This window comes from Myxocyprinus asiaticus, chromosome 45, assembly GCF_019703515.2.
Source record: "Myxocyprinus asiaticus isolate MX2 ecotype Aquarium Trade chromosome 45, UBuf_Myxa_2, whole genome shotgun sequence".
In the NCBI taxonomy this organism is placed as follows: Eukaryota; Metazoa; Chordata; class Actinopteri; order Cypriniformes; family Catostomidae; genus Myxocyprinus; species Myxocyprinus asiaticus.
The window spans coordinates 29,943,196-29,962,346 of NC_059388.1; the positions used below are offsets into that span (position 1 = coordinate 29,943,196).

Consider the following 19,151-nt stretch of genomic DNA (forward strand, 5'->3'; position numbering starts at 1 on the left):
GTCATGGGATTAATATTTGAAATGTAAAATTATGAATCTAGAAATATTAAATGAATGAAATTATGAATGAATACTCAACCTATGGGGACCAGTTCTTTCAGTAAGTCAACCTTCCAATTAGACTTTGGGAAACATTTAATTTTACTTTAATAGGTGCTATTTTAGTTCATTTCTATCTTTATACTGTGGAAGTCTTTGTTTGGAAAATGTTAATAAAGAATTATATTGTTACATATTGTTTTTTTGTTTTTTTCCTAAGATGGAAATAAGTGTTGACAGGAAAATAAGTATATATGATGTCAAATTTCTGAATTTTCAAAATCTGCAATTAATCGTGTTTAACTACAAACAAATATGCAATTAATCGCGATAAAAATGTAATAGGTTGACAGCTCTGAATATAATATAATATAATATAATATAATATTCAGGTTGACTGGGTTTCAAAAACAACAGTGTAAATAGAAAGTTCAGGCATATTTTAAATATGTGGAAATATTTTCATATTTAATATATTATTTTTCATGTCATTCTACTCCTGTGCAGTATTTTGCAAGTTTTTAAAACCTTAAAGCAAATTATATATCCCAATTTTATTAGGTTATTCAAAGTTAAAGTAATATTCCGGGTTCAATACAAGTTAAGCTTAATCGACAGAATTAGTGACAATGTTGATTACCCCAAACATTAATTTCGAATTGTCCCTCCTTTTCTTAAAAAAACAAAACAATAAATAAATAAATAAATCCATAAATGTTAAAATACTCACTAGCCACAAGATGTAAGCAATATGCATATGATAAAATCGCTTACTAACCTTTTCTGTGTAAAGTTATAGCCAATTTTACAACTAACTTGCCATGAAGACGTAACGCCGTTAACCCTAAAACGGCTGTAAAAACAATGATTTAAACAACTTTACAGCTCAAATAATACAAGTATTAACAGAGGACTTAATGTGCTTTTATAAAATTATAAGCTTCACATTTCTGCCTTTAAACCCTCCAAAAATTGGGCCTCTTCACTTCCATTGTAAGTGGCTCACTTTAATCTTGATTTTTTTCTCCCCTTTTCTCCCCAGTTTTGAATGCCCAATTCCCAATGCGCTCTAAGTCCTCGTGGTGGCATAGTGACTCGTCTCAATCTGGGTGGCGGAGGACAAATCTCAGTTGCCTCCGCATCTGAGTCCGTCAATCCGCGCATCTTATCACGTGGCTTGTTGAGCGTGTTATCGCAGAGACATAGTGTGTGTGGAGGCTTCACGCTATTCTTCGTGGCATCCATGCACAACTCACCACACTCCCCATCGAGAGCGAGAACCACATTATAGCGACCACGAGGAGGTTACCCCATGTGACTCTAGCCACCCTAGCAACCGGGCCAATTTGGTTGCTTAGGAAGCCTGACTGGAGGCACTCAGCATGCCCTGGATTCGAGCGTCTTTTACATGCTGAGCTACCCAGGCCCCCAACCACCTTGAATTTTTTGTGGTAATCAACATTATGCCACAAATTCTGTCGTTTGAGCTTAACTTGTATTGAACCCGGAATATTGCTTTAAATGGACGTTTTTTTCAATATTGAACAGATTTTCGAGCATTCTTACAACCAAACGCTTACAGATGGTTACACTAAAAATAGTGTCCCAGATTGTGAGGTGGTAGGGTGCATTGTTTTTATATCATCTCTTTCAATGCTCTTTATCAGTAATTAAGCACAATACTAGGCCACGATAGACTGCTTTTTCTCCAATCAACTGCTAATATGGTTAAAGTCTCTATGGGAATTGAGTCCGGCTGGTATTAATCAGATTCCAAAGGCTTTAGTTGTCTAAACAGTGTCACGTCCCCTCAGCTTCTACAGGGCTAACACGTCACCCTGTGATGTGGGGTTACACTGTGAATGTGAGTTTGGATCCTCCACATTGAGTTTTCGTAGTGGCAGATTATCGGGGACACCCTGACTGTGAACTTCTGCTAACGCTTGTTGGTCCAGCTTCACTTTAGCTGTCCCGCTGGGACTCTGTCCAATCCCAACAAAGCATTCAGAGTTAAACCACTTCCTGCCAGTGTCCAGAGTGCTGAGATGTTACGTGTTGTGTTAGATGGGGGAAGGGAAGGCATGGGAAAAAGCTGTCCCTTATGAGAGGGGTGACCTTCAGAACGGTCTGTCGCCTCCCTTCAGCCTCTGGTCTGATTCAAGGAGTCACTTTCATCTGATGCTGATGGAGCCACTCTGATGCAAACAAAACAAATATTGTTCATTGCTGGTTTTCTGTTATAGTTTAAGGGGCTGAAAATATGTGACAGATGGACTTCTTGACCGTTGCGCTGCGTCCAGCTGTTTTTTCAGCATCTTGCGCTGTAACGGCATGTTTTTTAGATGTCATGTCTGCTCAAAAAGAACGTTAACTTTTAAAAGCTTGTGTCGAGACACGTGCGTTCTGTTTAAGTGTTGCTAAAATTCATGGGATTACTATTTTTCTTGCTGGAAACACTACACATAGGTAGCGGAAAACGCAATTAAGATATAAATATAAGAAGCTGCATATGTCCTGCTCGTGTCTTCATACTTGTTCTACAATTTTAGGATCTTTCCCAAGTGATTCTGCAATGTGTCATTTTTTCGCCACACTAATAGACCTGCCCAATTAATAATAGATATACTCTATGAATACGCTCACCCAGTTTGAATGAACTTTTGAAATAATGTGGTATTATTGAGGGAAATATTAAATGTCATGGTAATAAAGTACAATAGGCTACCCAAAATATGAATGAATAAAATAAAAAAGGCAAAATTTCAAGATATGCAGCCTAATAAAGTAAGCTGCAAAACGTTTTAATCTCATGGTAGTTTAATTTTACCTCTCAGAATATTCAGGCTGTTTTAACACTTTCATCCTCCTTTTCTATTCCTCGTCTAGCATGCATAAGGATGGGAATAATAAGGAACTGAACTATCCCGATTCCTCAACGGTTCCATTAAAAATTCCATTAGTTCTTTTGAGGAAGAAATATTTTAACATTTTTGACTTTTTGATTAAGAAAGCGGTTTTATTTATTAATTCATTTTAAAATACCACGAAGTACAACAAAACTCAAAGGGCCTCATTCATGAAACACGAGCAGAATGAATTGTGTAAATCGGTCGTAAAGCCGTTCTGATGTAAATTCTCAAACCTGCTCCCGACCACGTGTAAATCGTTCGTAAGACATCCAAATGTGGTGTTATTTTAGGCAAATTGCCATGGCTACATTTTGATAGAACTATAATTAAGTAGCTAATTAAAAAAGTAACTAATAAATAAATGAGTGATCCTTATAACATAAATATAAAATAAATTAGTAAAAAAGAAAAATAGGCTTTGTTTTCTTTTTAAACCATAGCCTTTACTTATATAGAAAAGTTTGTTTGCTGCATGCATTTATTTTTTCAAAGTATAGTTTTTTCTTCCAACTCTGCTTCTCATTTTTCCAGCAAAAGTGCTTGGCATGGGGTGAAAAGTTAATGGAAAGACACTGTTTGCGTTTGATTCTCCCGAAAAAATAAAAGCCCTCTAACGTGACAGGTTGGACGTTTTTTTTTATTTGATATGAGCTCTATAAATTCGATTTCATAATTTAGGATAGGCATTGGTAAATCGCGCTCAGTTGATAACGTATGGTCAATGCTAATGCTGTTAAACTCATAAATAAACACATCGAGGGCAGGTGCGTACACAATACAACCCTGGAAAAAACATAGAAAAAGCACACTGTCGTATAGCTAGCAAATCTGTAAATCTGTATCTTACAGCGTTTCAGTCAAAGATCTTCTTCAGGCATTCTGTTCATTTCTCTGAAAATTCTTCCAGTTGCAAGTACAGTATATCACTATTACCGTCATGATTTACCCGAGAAATGATGCTAGCGATACGCTGTGAACTTAACCAGTGAAGGTTAATGGTGGTGGACATCCATCGTCCTTTTTACACTCATTTCAAACCATTTTTATTGACTTCTTGAACTGTTTGATTCACAAAAGAGCAAAAACATGCGATGACAGTAAGTCCTCACTTTCTTTGAGATGATATTATGCTTGCTAAATCAAAATTTTACAATGTGAATGCACTTCAATCATAAAAACCATGTAAGTACTGTTCAACATAGAGATGTTAACAGCATTTACTAGCAAGTCTGGTGACTTCCTTATATGGCCTTTTCATGGGTGTGGATTTATGATAATTGTGAATAAATGTGCACACGCCCCCTATTTACGAATATTTGGAATTCACTAACATACACACGTTTTACTAACATATCTGGGGAGTATGAAGCATTTGTGAATCCGACGGAACGTTTTTGGGAAGGCCCATTTTACGTGCAAATTACTCCGAATTTACATATGAGGCCAACGTCTAGTCAGTAATTTCTCTGATTTAATTCTCACAAGCCCTAAGTACACATAACAAACATTTACCCTAACCCTAATGCTAAACATAAATGCACATAACAAACCTAACCCTACGTTGGACACGACAAAATCAATGACTTGCTAGTGAATCAAAACTCACTGATCTGCAAGAACAGGCTGATAAGAGTGATTGGTTTGAGATTTATGCTACACAGTTCACTGTATGTTTCATGCTGCTGATTTAGCAGTGTTGTTGACATGCCGCTGAGTGTTTTAGCATGGCGTCACCACTCGCATTGGTGGAAGAATGCACGTTGGAGAACTGTTAACGGAACGGAAAGACATGAAAATCATTCTGAAAAAGAAACGGTTCTCTGTTCCTAACCCCAAACATGCAACAGAAATGGTAGCTAGAGCGTGAGCACAGTTAACTCCTTTATCGGGACAAAGAGATGTGAGAGGACAATGATTGACCTTTAAATGTGATTTCAGCATGCATCTAGCAAGTAATGATTCCTACAAGAAGCCATAAGTGCGATGTTGTCACTTCTGACTAGTTGAATTGTTTGTGTCACGTATCGTAGCACTGAAGCGTGCAGGTGAAAGGTGACGTTTGGTCTGGTGGGAGAGTAAGAAGCCTTTTGACAGAGGCATGCTTTGAATCTGACTGACATGAAGGGGTGCTCTCACATCCCAAGACACTTGTTTAAGCATGATTGCAGAAACATCGATTTGCAGTTCTCATGACCATCATGCGCTACTCTGCTGTGTACTTGCTGGAAAAAACTGTTGGATCTGTGTGCGTTTTTGGTTTTATTGGAGTCTGAAAACAGTTTCCTCCACCGTTTTATGAAACGAAACATAATGAGGTCCTAAGTGCTACAGTTTTCTTCGTAATGAAAACCATCAGTCACTGTTTTTTGCTCTTCTACTGTCATCATCCAGATTCGCACTGCAAATGTGTTCGGTTGTCTTTTTTTTTTTGTACCGAAAACAAACGTAAGGCACCATTTCTTTTTACAGAATGGTTTTTAAGAAAGATGTTTCGACTCATTCTTGCTGTCATTAGACATTTTCATGCTCTTCCTCGTAATTTCAGAGTCGATTCTATCTACACCAACAGCAATTACCTTTTTTCAGTTTCCTTTTAATCTCAAATAATTTGAGTGCTTCGCTTAGCTGAGCTCGCCTCCTCCACTCCTCCTCAGAGTACCCCATATTGAATTCACACTAATGTTTCTTATCTCTCTCTTCTATTTTCCACCACAATGGGAAAAAATTGCATTTCCAAGGTCACAGTTAGGATCATTTTACACTATATTGCTCACTGTACCTTCTATCTGTGGAGTGACTTGTGCTTATTGTATATAAATGCAGGTAATAACTGTTATAGATGCCGAGCGAATGTTCCTTCCGTAACTCTACAGGACCGGAGAAGGACCGGAGAAGATAGAGAAAGCTATCATATGATCAGCTTTTTTCTGCTATGGCAAAAATGTTGGTTCAAGAACAGTGATTGAAAGAGCACCTATGTCACTCCTCACGGCGTACCCTCTGACCTTCATGACCCCGACATGAGGAGCTGTGGCTAAGTTTGAATTGGAATACTAGCAAACTGCCTATTGCATACTACATACTGTATACTGCCTACTATTTTTTTACATTGAATGTGAGTTTGCAGTATGTAACAAAAGTAGAATCCCAGATAATACATACAATTCTAATATTCGTTGAATGTAAGATAAAAATGCACATTTGAATGCTAAAATAAGCCAAGCACGAATGCCAAGCACTGATGATTATTTACATTCTCGGGCTAAAACAGGCGCAGTGCAACAAATAAAACAGAACGGGGTGTCTTGAGATGCGTATGAAAGGTTAATTTCCTTTTAAATTGACATTGTGTCTACAAAAATGCATCATTACAGCACGAGAAACTAAAAAACCGACATGGGGTGGCCTGGGTAGCTCAGTGGTAAAAACGCTGGCTATCACCCCTAGAGTCGTGAGTTTGAATCCAGGGCGTGCTGAGTGACTCCAGCCAGGTCTCCTAAGCAACCAAATTCGCCCGGTTGTTAGGGAGGGTAGAGTCACATGGGGTAACCTCCTCGTGGTCTCTATAATGTGGTTTGCTCTTGGTGAGTCATGTGTTGTAGATGCCATGGTGGATGGCGTGGGCCTCCACACGCGCTATATCTCCGTGGTAACTCACACAACAAGCCACGTGATAAGATGCGTGGGTTGACGGTCTCAGACGCGGAGGCAACTGAGATTCGTCCATCCGCCACCTTTGAATTGAGGCAAGTCACTACGCCACCACGAGGACTTGGAGCAAATTGGAAATTGGACATTCCAAATTGGGAGAAAAATGGGAGGAAAAAAAAACCCCCACCATGACACAATGGTCAAAAACGTCCGTCAAGCGCATGCGGATGCATTCGGTGTTGGAGGTCTTTGGCGACTGTGTCTTGACTATGCCTTGCACTCTTATCAGAGGCTCGCTGCATAAGCATTTGGCACATACACACAACTGTTTTTAATGAGTCTGTGGTAGCAATATGGCACTGGTATAGGCTACTGTGCAACACTAAGAACTATATATTGAAGCGATTATTTTCTCATTTAACTTTTTTACTTAAAGTTGCTGTAAGCGATCTTAGCCATTCTACTTCCACGAGACAGAGCCGTTGGATTAGCCACACTCCAAAGATACCAAACTGAGCTTTATGGAGACCGACATCATGCAGAAACGGTTGTTAAAAACCACAGCAGCAAAATAGCGCCCTCAACTGACAACTGTGATGAACAACATGCCACAAAAATGCCAGTAAGCCTTCTATAATTCACAGCAACTACAATACTATGAGAATGACACAATCGAGTTGGTCTCCCTACACTCTCAAACTACTTATATATTTGTATATATCTGAATATTTTGCAATCATATTAAAATATTGTTTCTCTGCTTATAAGCAACAACAACATTTGATTACATCATTTGCAATGATTAATGGGATTGTAGTTCATTCCCTCATTAAAGACGTTCAGTACACAGTCTTGTACCTTTGTTTTCTTCTTTGATTTTCAAATACTTTTGCGTCAAATCAAAGATTGTAATGTTGTGATTCACCTTGGAGCTGAATGGTTTGGTTCGTGGCTTAGAACTCTCTTATGAAAGATTTCACAAAATCCATATGAACGGGAAAACATTTCCAGAACCAAGATGGCTAAAACAGTGAACAGACAGTGTTGCGCTCTATTGAGAGTCCCCCTTCAGTGTTGTGGTTTTCTACTTAAACAGTGTAATAATTCTTGCACTCTGGCACGGCAAAGCAGCAGAGGTTTTGAGAGGGTGAAAATTAGGTGAAATAAAATTGCTCTGTGACTCAGAGACTCCTGGCAGGCATCATGGATTTTATTCTGGCTTTTGGCCTACCTGTACGAACTGGAGCCATCCTTCCTGTGTAGAGGCCACCTGTTCTCAAAATGCTTTTGTTCTCTCCAGTTTTTGGGCTATAAACTCAGGGTCGTATCTAAGCATCTGGGTGATACAGAGTGGAGTCATTAGGAGGGGTCAGATATCTTGCTTGAGGAAAGTAAGATGATGCTGGGTTCTTTTGATATCTTTGCTAGCGGCCGACGAATCGAATCATGGAGTCGTCAGCTGGTGTGTGTGCGCGTGTGCCCTCAGAAGTCGCTAATGAGTGGATCTATGTAGTGACATTGTTCTGCCTGATGCCACTGTATCTGTATCTCTCAGCATCTCTGACTCATGTGCTGTCTGTTCAAACGGCTGTTCAATATGGTATTCTGTGTTTAGAGTCTCTCTCGTTTACTTGAAAGAATTTTTAGGTTGTTTTTTTTTTTCTTTTTATGGTATTGTTTTATTGCATATTTTATTGTTTACATTGTTGATGCCCAGCACTTTGGATCTACTGTGTAGTTTAAAAGTGCTTTATAAATAAATACATGTAAATGAATTGTTCTACATTTCAAAGAGTTCATTTTAGCCAAAAGTGAAAATGTCATACCAAAACTGTATGCTGTTTTGTTCTTTTCTCTAAAATTATTATTATTTTTTTTTTTTTTATATTTACACATTTCTTTTCCATACAAGGACAGTTCATGGGTGTTTATACACTTCTAGATAGGAAGGTCTGGTTAAAATGTTACACACTCTCACCGGGTTTTTTTTTGTTGTTGTTTTTTTTTGCCTACTAACAATGTCCAACAGTGTATGAACATGCATCACATGAGATTTATAGTGTGGTATTTTTGGCTTTTTTTCTCTCTCTCTGAAAGTCCTGAAAATTCCCATCGGTGTCATTTCCAGCACATCTCAAATTCTGTATTCTGTTCTATTTTTAACTTTTTCTTTCTTTTAAAAAAAATAAATAATTGCAGACTGCTTTGTCTTAAGTTTAATTTCATAGCTAACATTTTATGTATCCTAAAGACACAAAATTAAACATAATATTTTTACACTTTTTGCACTTACTAGAGGCAACTGAAGTGTTGCAAAATACTTATATTGTAATGCATTTTAAACTCAATATTTATTATTATTATTATTATTATTATATATATATATATATATATATATATATATATATATATATATATATATATATATATATATATATATATATATATAATTAAAATGCATTACATTATTGTGGCAGAGTTAAGCATCGAAAAGGCAATGCAAAAAGTGGCTTTAGAATCCAATGTATTGTTTAACATATGCCAATCATATATTAATATAATCAGCCACAACATTAAAACCACCTGCCTGGGGCCAGGGTAGCTCAGTGAGTCGTGAGTTTGAATCCAGGGTGTGCTGAGAGACTCCAGCCAGGTCTCCTAAGCAACCAAATTGACCCGGTTGCTAGGGAGGGTAGAGTCACATGGGGTAACCTCCTCGTGGTCGTGATTAGTGGTTCTCACTCTCAGTGGGGCGTGTGGTAAGTTGTACGTGGATCGCGGAGAGTTGCATGAGCCTCCACATGTTGTGAGTCTCTGCGGTGTCATGCAAATTGAGCCACGTGATAAAATGCATGGATTGACGGTCTCAGAAGCGGACCCAACTGAGACTTGTCCTCCACCACCTGCATTGAGGTGAGTAACTGCACCACCACGAGGACCTACTAAGTAGTGGGAATTGGGCATTCCAAATTGGGGAGAAAAGGGGATAAAAGAATATATATATATATATATATATATATATATATATATATATATATATATATATATATATATAAAAACACCTGCCTAATATTGTGTAGGTCCCCCTCGTGCCGCCAAAACAGCGCCAGTTACCATAGACTTCGAATTCGAACTCAAACCAGCCCATCTGGCACCAACAATCATCAATGCGATTATCTAATCAGCCAATCATGTGGCAGCAGTGCATAAAATCATGCAGATACGGGTCAGGAGCTTCAGTTAATGTTCATATCAACCATCAGAATGGAGAAAAAATGTGATCTCAGTGATTTGGACCGTGTCATGATTGTTGGTGCCAGATGGGCTGGTTTGAGTATTTCTGTAACTGCTGATCTCCTGGGATTTTCACACACAACAGTCTCTAGAATTTACTCAGAATGGTGCCAAAAACAAAAAACATCCAGTGAGCGGCAGTTCTGTGGATGGAAACACCTTGTTGATGAGAGAGGTCAACAGAGAATGGCCAGACTGGTTTGAACTGACAAAGTCTACGGTAACTCAGATAACCACTCTGTACAATTGTGATGAGAACAATATCATCTCAGAATGCAAAATGTTGAAATCTGAAAATCTTCCTCAAAGCTTTAATGATTTAAGAAGACTTGAAATATGGCATTTGAGTCACTATGACCTGTCATTGTATGGAATATAGGAGCATGTACATTATTTCTTTTTATAATAATACTCCAGTTGTATTATACTACAGAAGAAAAAAAAGGTAATTAATATGGAACTACATGAGGGTGAGTAAATGATGAGAAAACTTTTCTTTAAACATTAATTTATGCGTTATTGTCCCATCTCTTTTAGATTACCTGTCTCAAGGTGTGGATCTGTCAGGTATTGATGTCATTGAGAATGATCTGCTGTACATCAGTCGAGCACGGTTGGAGGTGGAGAATCAAGCCAAACGTTTACTGGAACAGGGCATGGAGATTCAGGTAAAAAGTACACCAGTGTAGTAGTAGATATTTTTGCCAGAAATCCTAATTGTTTTTGTGCCAGAAAACTACTACTGTTTTGTTTTTGTTTTTACATTTTTTTTTTTTTTTATATATATATATATATGACCTGATAATTATCTAAAATACCGAATATGCTTAATAAGCAGACAATGTGTAAGGTCACGTAAGCGTGTTCCTTTATAAGGTAAGATCATAAACGGATTGGTAACATTTTACTATAAGGTTCTATTTGTTAACAAGTTTCAGAGTCGCTTCCAGACACTAAAACATTTTAATGATTTAATGATCATTATTGATTTCTTTGAATGTAGTTGATCAAGCCACAGCTGACCTAGGACTTTCACTGGATGAAAGCAGTGTTAATATTCTTGTTCTTCTCTCTGTTTCTCAGCGTGTTTTTTTGTCACACACAACACACTCACACACAGCAGATGGACCGCACTGGCCTTTTCTCCCCGTGTCTCCAGACACACTGAAGTGTCCACTCACATTTCACAAATTCAGCTTCCACATGTAGTCGTCTCAGCAGATGAAAGATGCCGAATATGTCCGTATTGCAATAAACGACCATTTGAAATCCCTTCGCAAAATAAGATCAAGATAGGCTTCCTCACGTATCATAATACAAATGCGGGTATGCTATCTCCTTATTTGTTTACTTTTCGATTGACCGTTTAATTTTTCTGCGCAGTTTATGAAGCGAATCAATTGCGAGCTCTACTTTGAAATGCAGACTGCAAGTTCAATCATTGACTGATCGATCGATTTATACTGGTACCTCTTATGGGCAATCGAGTGTCTTCAGAGCATGTCTGTTCAGTTGGTAAAGCTTTAGATATGAGCAGCTTTAGTTTGAGGTCATCGCAGGTCAGTCCGGCCAGTGGAGTGCCATCAACACTTGGTAAAGGTTTTATTTGCTCCTGCATCTTTAATGGCTTTCATCGCTAGCCGCTTGCTAAAATAAACCTCTCAGTGTCTGGTGTATTACCACGAAAACCTGTTAAGAAAATGTCACATTTAGACCCAAATCAATACAAAAAACATGTATTTTACATATTGAAAATGAAGCCTATTTTTCTCTTTACCGCAACATGAAAAAAAATAATATTTTATTACATTTAAAAAGTGTATACAATACAGTAGTACTCTCTTTGTACTACCTTTTATTTTAGCTGATTTTAATAAAAAAAACAAAAAAACAAAGGTACATTTGTGCAACAGCATCTTTTTTTTACTGTTATATAGTAAAACAACTGTGTCACAGTAATGATAATCATAGATCAAGTATAGAAAAACATCCAGATGTGTTGTGGTAATGAGAATTAAGGGGGTAAAATGTGCTTAAGTGTCCTGAAAATAATGTCACAATGCAAAAAATCTTAATGGTCCTAAAATGTAGGCTTTTAAAAAAATTATTTAACTTGTCCAGGATTTTTCTTGACAGATGTCTACATTTAGGATGCTTACCGAAACCCGTCTGGACATTTTTACTTTTACTATTCCAATTATTTTAAATGATGATTCTGATCACCGTAACACAGTCTGGGGTTTTTTTTTTATTATTAAAATAATTGAAAATGAAAGGTAGTGCCAATGAAGTTCAACTGTGATGTATACTAAATATTTGCAATTGAAATAATATACCAATTTTTTTTTTTTTTTGCATTAATGAGCGGTAATGAGGATTGGGAGCTAAAATGTCAAAAATAATATGACAATGTAAAAAATCGAAATAAAATAGGCTTCATTTTCTGTATGCAAAATATGATTTCTTATGTGTTTCATTTGATTTTAAAGTAAAATAGGACCAGGACATTTTCTTAACTGGGTTTGTGAGAATCACCCATGTGATCTCTTTTAAAGGAAGAACTCATCCTAAAATGAAAATTCTGTCTTTCTTGTCATTTTCTATATAGCAAACGCATATAGTGACCAGGACCTGTCGAGGTCCAAAAAGCACCAAAAGGTAGTCAGTACGACTTCTGTATTCCAAGTCACGTGGTAGCTTTATGTGAGGAACAGACCGAAATGAAAGTCGTTTTGCCCTGTGCTGTAGATCTCAAATACTGCATACTTAATCGGGAATATTCCATGTTCAATGCAAGTTGAGCTCAATCTACAGCATTTGTGGCGTAATATTGATTACGACAAAAATTTATTTGACTTTCCCCTCCTTTTCTTTAAAACAAGAAAAATCTGGGTTCCAGTGAGGCACTTACAATGGAAAGTAATGGGACCAGTCTGTAAACGTTAAAATACTTTAAGTTACAAAGGTATGGCCACAAGACGTAAACAATATTTTAGTGTGAAATAATCACTTACTAACCTTTTCTGTGTAAAGTTATAGCCAATTTTACAACTTCATTACCATGATGATGTAATATCAACAAGCCATAAAACCCTAAAATGACTAAATATTATGATTTAAACATCTTTACAGCTCAAATAATACACAGAAAAAATAATGTAAGTGCTTTTATAAAATTATAAGCTTCACATTTCTGCCTTTTTAAACCCTCAAAAAATTGGCCCCATTCACTTCCATTGTAAGTGTCTCACTGTAACACAAATTATTTTCTCCCAATTTGGAATGCCCCATTCCCACTACTTAGTAGGTCCTCGTGGTGGCACGGTTACTCACCTCAATCCGGGTGGCGGAGGACAAGTCTCAGTTGCCTCCGTTTCTGAGACCGTCAATCCGCGCATCTTATCACGTGGCTCGTTGTGCATGACACCACGGAGACTCACAGCATGTGGAGGCTCATGCTACTCTCCGCGATCCACGCACAACTTACCACACGCCCCATTGAGAGTGAGAACCACTAATCGCGACCACGAGGAGGTTATCACATGTGACTCTACCCTCCCTAGCAACGGAGTCAATTTGGTTGATTAGGAGACCTGGCTGGAGTCACTCAGCATGCCCTGGATTCAAACGCACGACTCCAGGTGTGATAGTCAGCGTCAATACTCGCTGAGCTACCCAGGCCCCTGATTTGTGCTTTTTTTTTTTAAAGAAAGCTTGGCTTGTATTTAACCCGTAATATTCCTTTAAACGTGCCACTTGATTATTAGGATTTTTCTCTTCCTAGTACCAAAAATGTGACCAGCTATTTCAGTCTTATTGCTCTACTCTGTACATCTCTAACAACTCCTTTGCCATCTCCCATCTCATTATAAACCCAAGCGAAGCAGATGTCCCCTGACCTCTGCTCATGTGTTTGCTGTTTTGAATCTTATCGTGTAGTTTATTCCCCTCCTCCAAGGCCACGGTCCTGCATCAGTATATTTAGAATTGTGTGGGTTACATAAACCGTGATTCCTGAGCTCATGTGGAGAGATGGCCCGCTTCATTTCGTTCTTTTCTCAACAAACAGATTTCAACCAAGATGTCTTTAGACAGCTCAGATGATTGGATATCTGTATGTATCATAATGTTCTGGGTTCAGTAGAAGTTGAGCTCAATGTACAGATTACCAAAGACAAACATTTCGACACATTTTCTTTAGAATAAGCACTGATTATTCATGCATAATAATAATATTTTTAGAAAGTCAAGTTTGCTAAATGATTTATAAGACATGATAGATTCATATGCTGTTTACAATTATTCGCCAGGTTACAAAGTGCATTTTTTTAACCTTAAATTTCCCTAAATGTACAAAACGTGGACGGTAAGGCACTTTATGCCAGCGCATTCTAGTTTTGAAACCATCATCTGTCCGAAACACTGCCATATCATCAGAAGGGCTCTTGAAGGTAGAGAGCGTTTGAAGGTCACAATTAGAAGTTGACAGGCAGCGAGGCAAAACAAAGGCATGTTCATTTCAAATGGGGAAGAGAAGAGGAGGTCTCCTAAATGTTTTATCCACTGTGTTTCATTTGAAGTCTGTTTTTAATTCCCTGCTAACTCATACATTTATATATGCTGCTTAAGTGGAGTGTTTTCACACCGAAGGTCACGAGAGGTGACACTATCGAGGGGGGTGAAGGAAGAATCATGTTTTTCTTTCCTCCTTTTTTTTCCATGGAGAAGGGGATGAGGTTTTGGAAGTGGATTCTGATTACCGTAGTGAATATTTCTGCTTAGTCAGCCAACTTTTGTTGGAGGACATTGAAAGGTCCAAATGTCTGAGAGAGCACATTGAAAATCTGGAATTTTAAAATCTAATTTTTTAATGGTCAAATTAATTAATAAGAAATATTTAACATTTCTAGGTTACTAATCAAATGTAAGTTTGTAACCACACTAAACATATATATTAGCCTATTTTTAAAATTTACTCATTTCAATTTAAGAACAAAATTCCATCAAATTGAATTGTTTAATGTTTAAAAAAAATATAAAACATAAAATTTCTCCAAACATAACGATGGTCATTATGGTAAAAAAGTTCAATATTTGTCTCATCAGACCAGAGGACATTTCTCCAGAAAGTAAGATCTTTGTACCCATGTGCACTTGTAAACTGTAGTCTGGCTTTTTTATGGTGGTTTTGGAGCATTGGCTTCTTCCTTGCTGAGCAGCCTTTCAGGTTATGTCGATATAGGACTCGTTTTACTGTGGATATAGATACTTGTCTACCTGTTTCCTCCAGCATCTTCACAAGGTTCTTTGCTGTTATTCTGGGATTGATTGCACTTTATGCCCCAAACTACATTCATCTCTAGGAGACAGAATGCGTCTCTTCCTGAGCGGTATGATGGCTGCGTGGTCCCATGGTGTGTATATTTGTGTACTGTTGTTTGTACAGATGAACATGGTAACTTCAGGCGTTTGGAAATTGTTCCCAAGGATGAACCAGACTTGTGGAGGTCCACAATTTTTTTTTCTCTGAGGTCTTGGCTGATTTCTTTTGATTTTCCCATGATGTCAAGCAAAGAGGCACTGAGTTTGAAGGTAGGCCTTAAAATACATCATTAGCCTATCAGAAGCTAACTGGCTAATTGTCCAAAGGCTTGACATCATTTTCTGGAATTTTCCAAGCTGCTTAAAGGCACAGTTAACTTAGTGTATGTAAACTTCTGACCCACTGGAACTGTGATATAGTCAATTAAAAGTGAAACAATCTGTCTGTAAACAATTGTTGGAAAAATGACTCATGTCATGCACAAAGTAGATGTCCTAAACGACTTGCCAAAACTGTAGTTTGCTAATATGAAATCTGTGGAGTGGTTAAAAAATATGACTTCAACCTAAATGTAAGTAAACTTCTGACTTCAACTGTAAATCATATAATTATATTTTAAGTGCAATTACATACCGATTACATAATCTGAAATTTTTGTTAATTTTTAAAGTACATTTACATTTTTACATTTTCATTTATGCATTTGGCAGACTCTTCCAAAGCGACTTACAGTGTAATTATTACAGGAATAATACTCCCGGAGCAACCTGGAGTTAAGTGCCTTGCTCAAGGACACAATGTATATTTTCATTCAAATGTTTATGCTGATAGTATAATTTGTTTGAGTTTTTTATGTCTTATTGTTATTAAATTTAGAATTATGCACAAGAGAAGCATTTTCACTAGTGGTATCAGACTTTTGGAGCCCACTGTTTGTGCCCTGAATTCAAGATTAATAACCCTTTAAGCTCTGAAGGTGTTTTTAAAGATTTCCTGTTTCAGTGGCATACCAAGAATTAAAGGCTTATAAAAAAAAAAGTGTTTGGCATCATTGTAAAGAAAAAGTAAAAAAAATTTAATGATATAAGTTGATACTTTTTTCTTATTTTTCTGATTTGGCATTATATTTCTGTTGATACGACAAAGCAATCAAAAGTTATAGCATTACAAATGTATTTATCATAGTGTCCAAAAGCCTCTCCAAACAAATAATTGTACATAAGAACTAATTACACATGCAAACACAATAATGACTAAAGGTTTGTATAGCATGCAGATATGATTTTAGTAATGAGATTTCACAGAATGTGTTTCATTCTGTGCCATTTGAGTCATCATTGAGTCTGTGTCATGTACTTGGCGCCATCTCCTCGTGGCCATATGTAACATTGTGCTTTATGTGGATTATCTAATGATCTATTCATCCTATTACATTGTGTGTGGGCTCTTTTGAAGATAATCACCACCTCTAAGTAATGGTGTGTGATTTTTATGTTCCATTTATTTTCCATGAAGTTAAAAGCGAAAATGCAACATATAAGCAACACCAACATAATTGTCAAAGACATATTTTTGTTTGTGAGTAAAACAAATAGGCTGGTTGTTTTCTGCTCTTTGAGAGCTTTCCAACAACATATGACACATGGCTATTTGATAAGTTTAATGATTTACTGATTGCAATAATATGTACAGTGCAATTTTTTATTTTATTTAAAAAAAAAGAAAATGATCAAAATGGAACACTTCTGATTTGTCTGCAAATTTTAAAACACTTGTTCAGTTTTGGTCATAATGCCAACATGCATTGTAAAGTAAAGCTTCTAAGCTTTCAGACGACACCTACGCATTTTGTTTTGGCCAAGACTTTATTTAGTAATATTTTGACAATTATTATTTATTTCTTGTGGGCCGGCGGGCCCATCCGAGCTTAAAGGGTTAAACCATTCATCTCTTAAAGGGCTCTGAATTCACTGATTGGATTTTGCAAAAGATTGTGAAAATTAGAGACAGAATATTAGAGACTTGGCTCCTACCTACCTGACCTAGAAAAACAGATAACTCACTGGGCCAGTGTTCTGTTTCTCAAGCTTGTGAGGGAATGGACAGTAATGTAGGCTTCTCACTTACAGCAGAGAAGAAATGACCATCTCACCAACCAGAATATGCCTAAAAATACTCTAGCTGTCTCATTTTAAAACCAGGGCTTTTGGCAAAAGTGCCACCGAAAGTGCTAAAATATGCCCCATATTTTCTGTAGCTGCATTATGTGTTATTTACAGCAAATTTTATATTCAATGTTAATTTGATTTTAGAATTACCAGCCAATAATAATTTCATTTATATTGAATTATCCATTTGAAGTTTTTGACATGAATATAAGGTTAGAAATAAATAATCTGATAATCATCGATAGGAAGACAAATATTGCCCTTTAGTGTAATAGTACATTTCTGGCGCTGGTTTCTTGTTTTTGCGTGTCTCTCTGTGCATTCTGTTTTTCTGCCGTAAAAAGCATTATGCCATTGTTGTTTTGTTTATGTACACATGATTTGCGTATGAAGTGAGACAGTGTCAACAGGTGTGTTTTTATATTCATACAGTAGGCAAAACCCTCATTGTGTCTGTTTACTTTTGTCAACAAATGCAAGGAACTACAACACAAGAGAGATCATTATATTAAAAAGTTGCTATTCATCACAGTTTGTCTGGTGACGAATACGTTCTTGTGAAATCGGGTGACAAGTGTTCAATCTGGTGCACGAGTGTTCAATCAAAACATTGAGGCATAAACTTAGGAAATAACTGACCCGCTGCACATACACTATATTGCCAAAAGTATTCGCTCATCTGCCTTTAGACCCATATGAACTTAAGTGACATCCCATTCTTAATCCATAGGGTTTAATATGACGTCGGCCCACCCTTTGCAACTATAACAGCTTCAGCTCTTCTGGGAAGGCATTCCACAAGGTTTAGGAGTGTGTTTATGGGAATTTTTGACCATTCTTCCAGAAGCGCATTTGTGAGGTCAGACACTGATGTTGGACGAGAAGGCCTGGCTTGCAGTCTTCGCTCTAATTCATCCCAAAGGTGCTCTATCGGGTCGAGGTCAGGACTCTGTGCAGGCCAGTCAAGTTCTTCCACACCAAACTCGCTCATCCATGTCTTTATGGACCTTGCTTTGTGCACTGGTGCACAGTCATGTTGGAACAGGAAGGGGCCATCCCCAAACTGTTCCCACAAAGTTGGGAGCATGGAATTGTCCAAAATCTCTTGGTATGCTGAAGCATTCAGGGTTCCTTTCACTGGAACTAAGGGGCCAAGCCCAGCTCCTGAAAAACAACCCCACACCATAATCTCCCCTCCACCAAACTTCACAGTTGGCACAATGCAGACAGACAAGTACCGTTCTCCTGGCAACCGCCAAACCCAGACTCGTCCATCAGATTGCCAGATGGAGAAGCGTGATTCGTCACTCCAGAGAACGCATCTCCACTGCTCTAGAGTCCAGTGGCGGCGTGCTTTACACCACTGCATCCGACGCTTTGCATTGCACTTGGTGATGTATGGCTTGGATGCAGCTGCTCGGCCATGGAAACCCATTCCATGAAGCTCTCTACGCACTGTTCTTGAGCTAATCTGAAGGCCACATGAACTTTGGAGGTCTGTAGCGATTGACTCTGCAGAAAGTTGGCGACCTCTGCGCACTATGCGCCTCAGCATCCGCTGACCCCGCTCTGTCAATTTACGTGGCCTACCACTTCGTGGCTGAGTTGCTGTCATTCCCAATCGCTTCCACTTTGTTATAATACCACTGACAGTTGACTGTGGAATATTTAGTAGCGAGGAAATTTCACGACTGGACTTGTTGCACAGGTGGCATCCTATCACAGTACCACGCTGGAATTCACTGAGCTCCTAAGAGCGGCCCATTC

At 37.8% G+C, this 19,151-nt stretch overlaps 1 protein-coding gene across 2 annotated transcripts in view; it reads left to right on the forward strand.

Annotated features, from left to right (window-relative positions):
* cog5 (component of oligomeric golgi complex 5) overlaps positions 1-19,151 on the forward strand; it is a 119,365-nt gene that overhangs the window by 31,941 nt on the left and 68,273 nt on the right. For both annotated transcript variants that reach the window (XM_051688616.1, XM_051688617.1), the window contains one exon: positions 10,431-10,561. In XM_051688616.1, the coding sequence (XP_051544576.1) occupies positions 10,431-10,561 (131 nt within the window). The remainder of the gene's footprint in view (positions 1-10,430; positions 10,562-19,151) is intronic.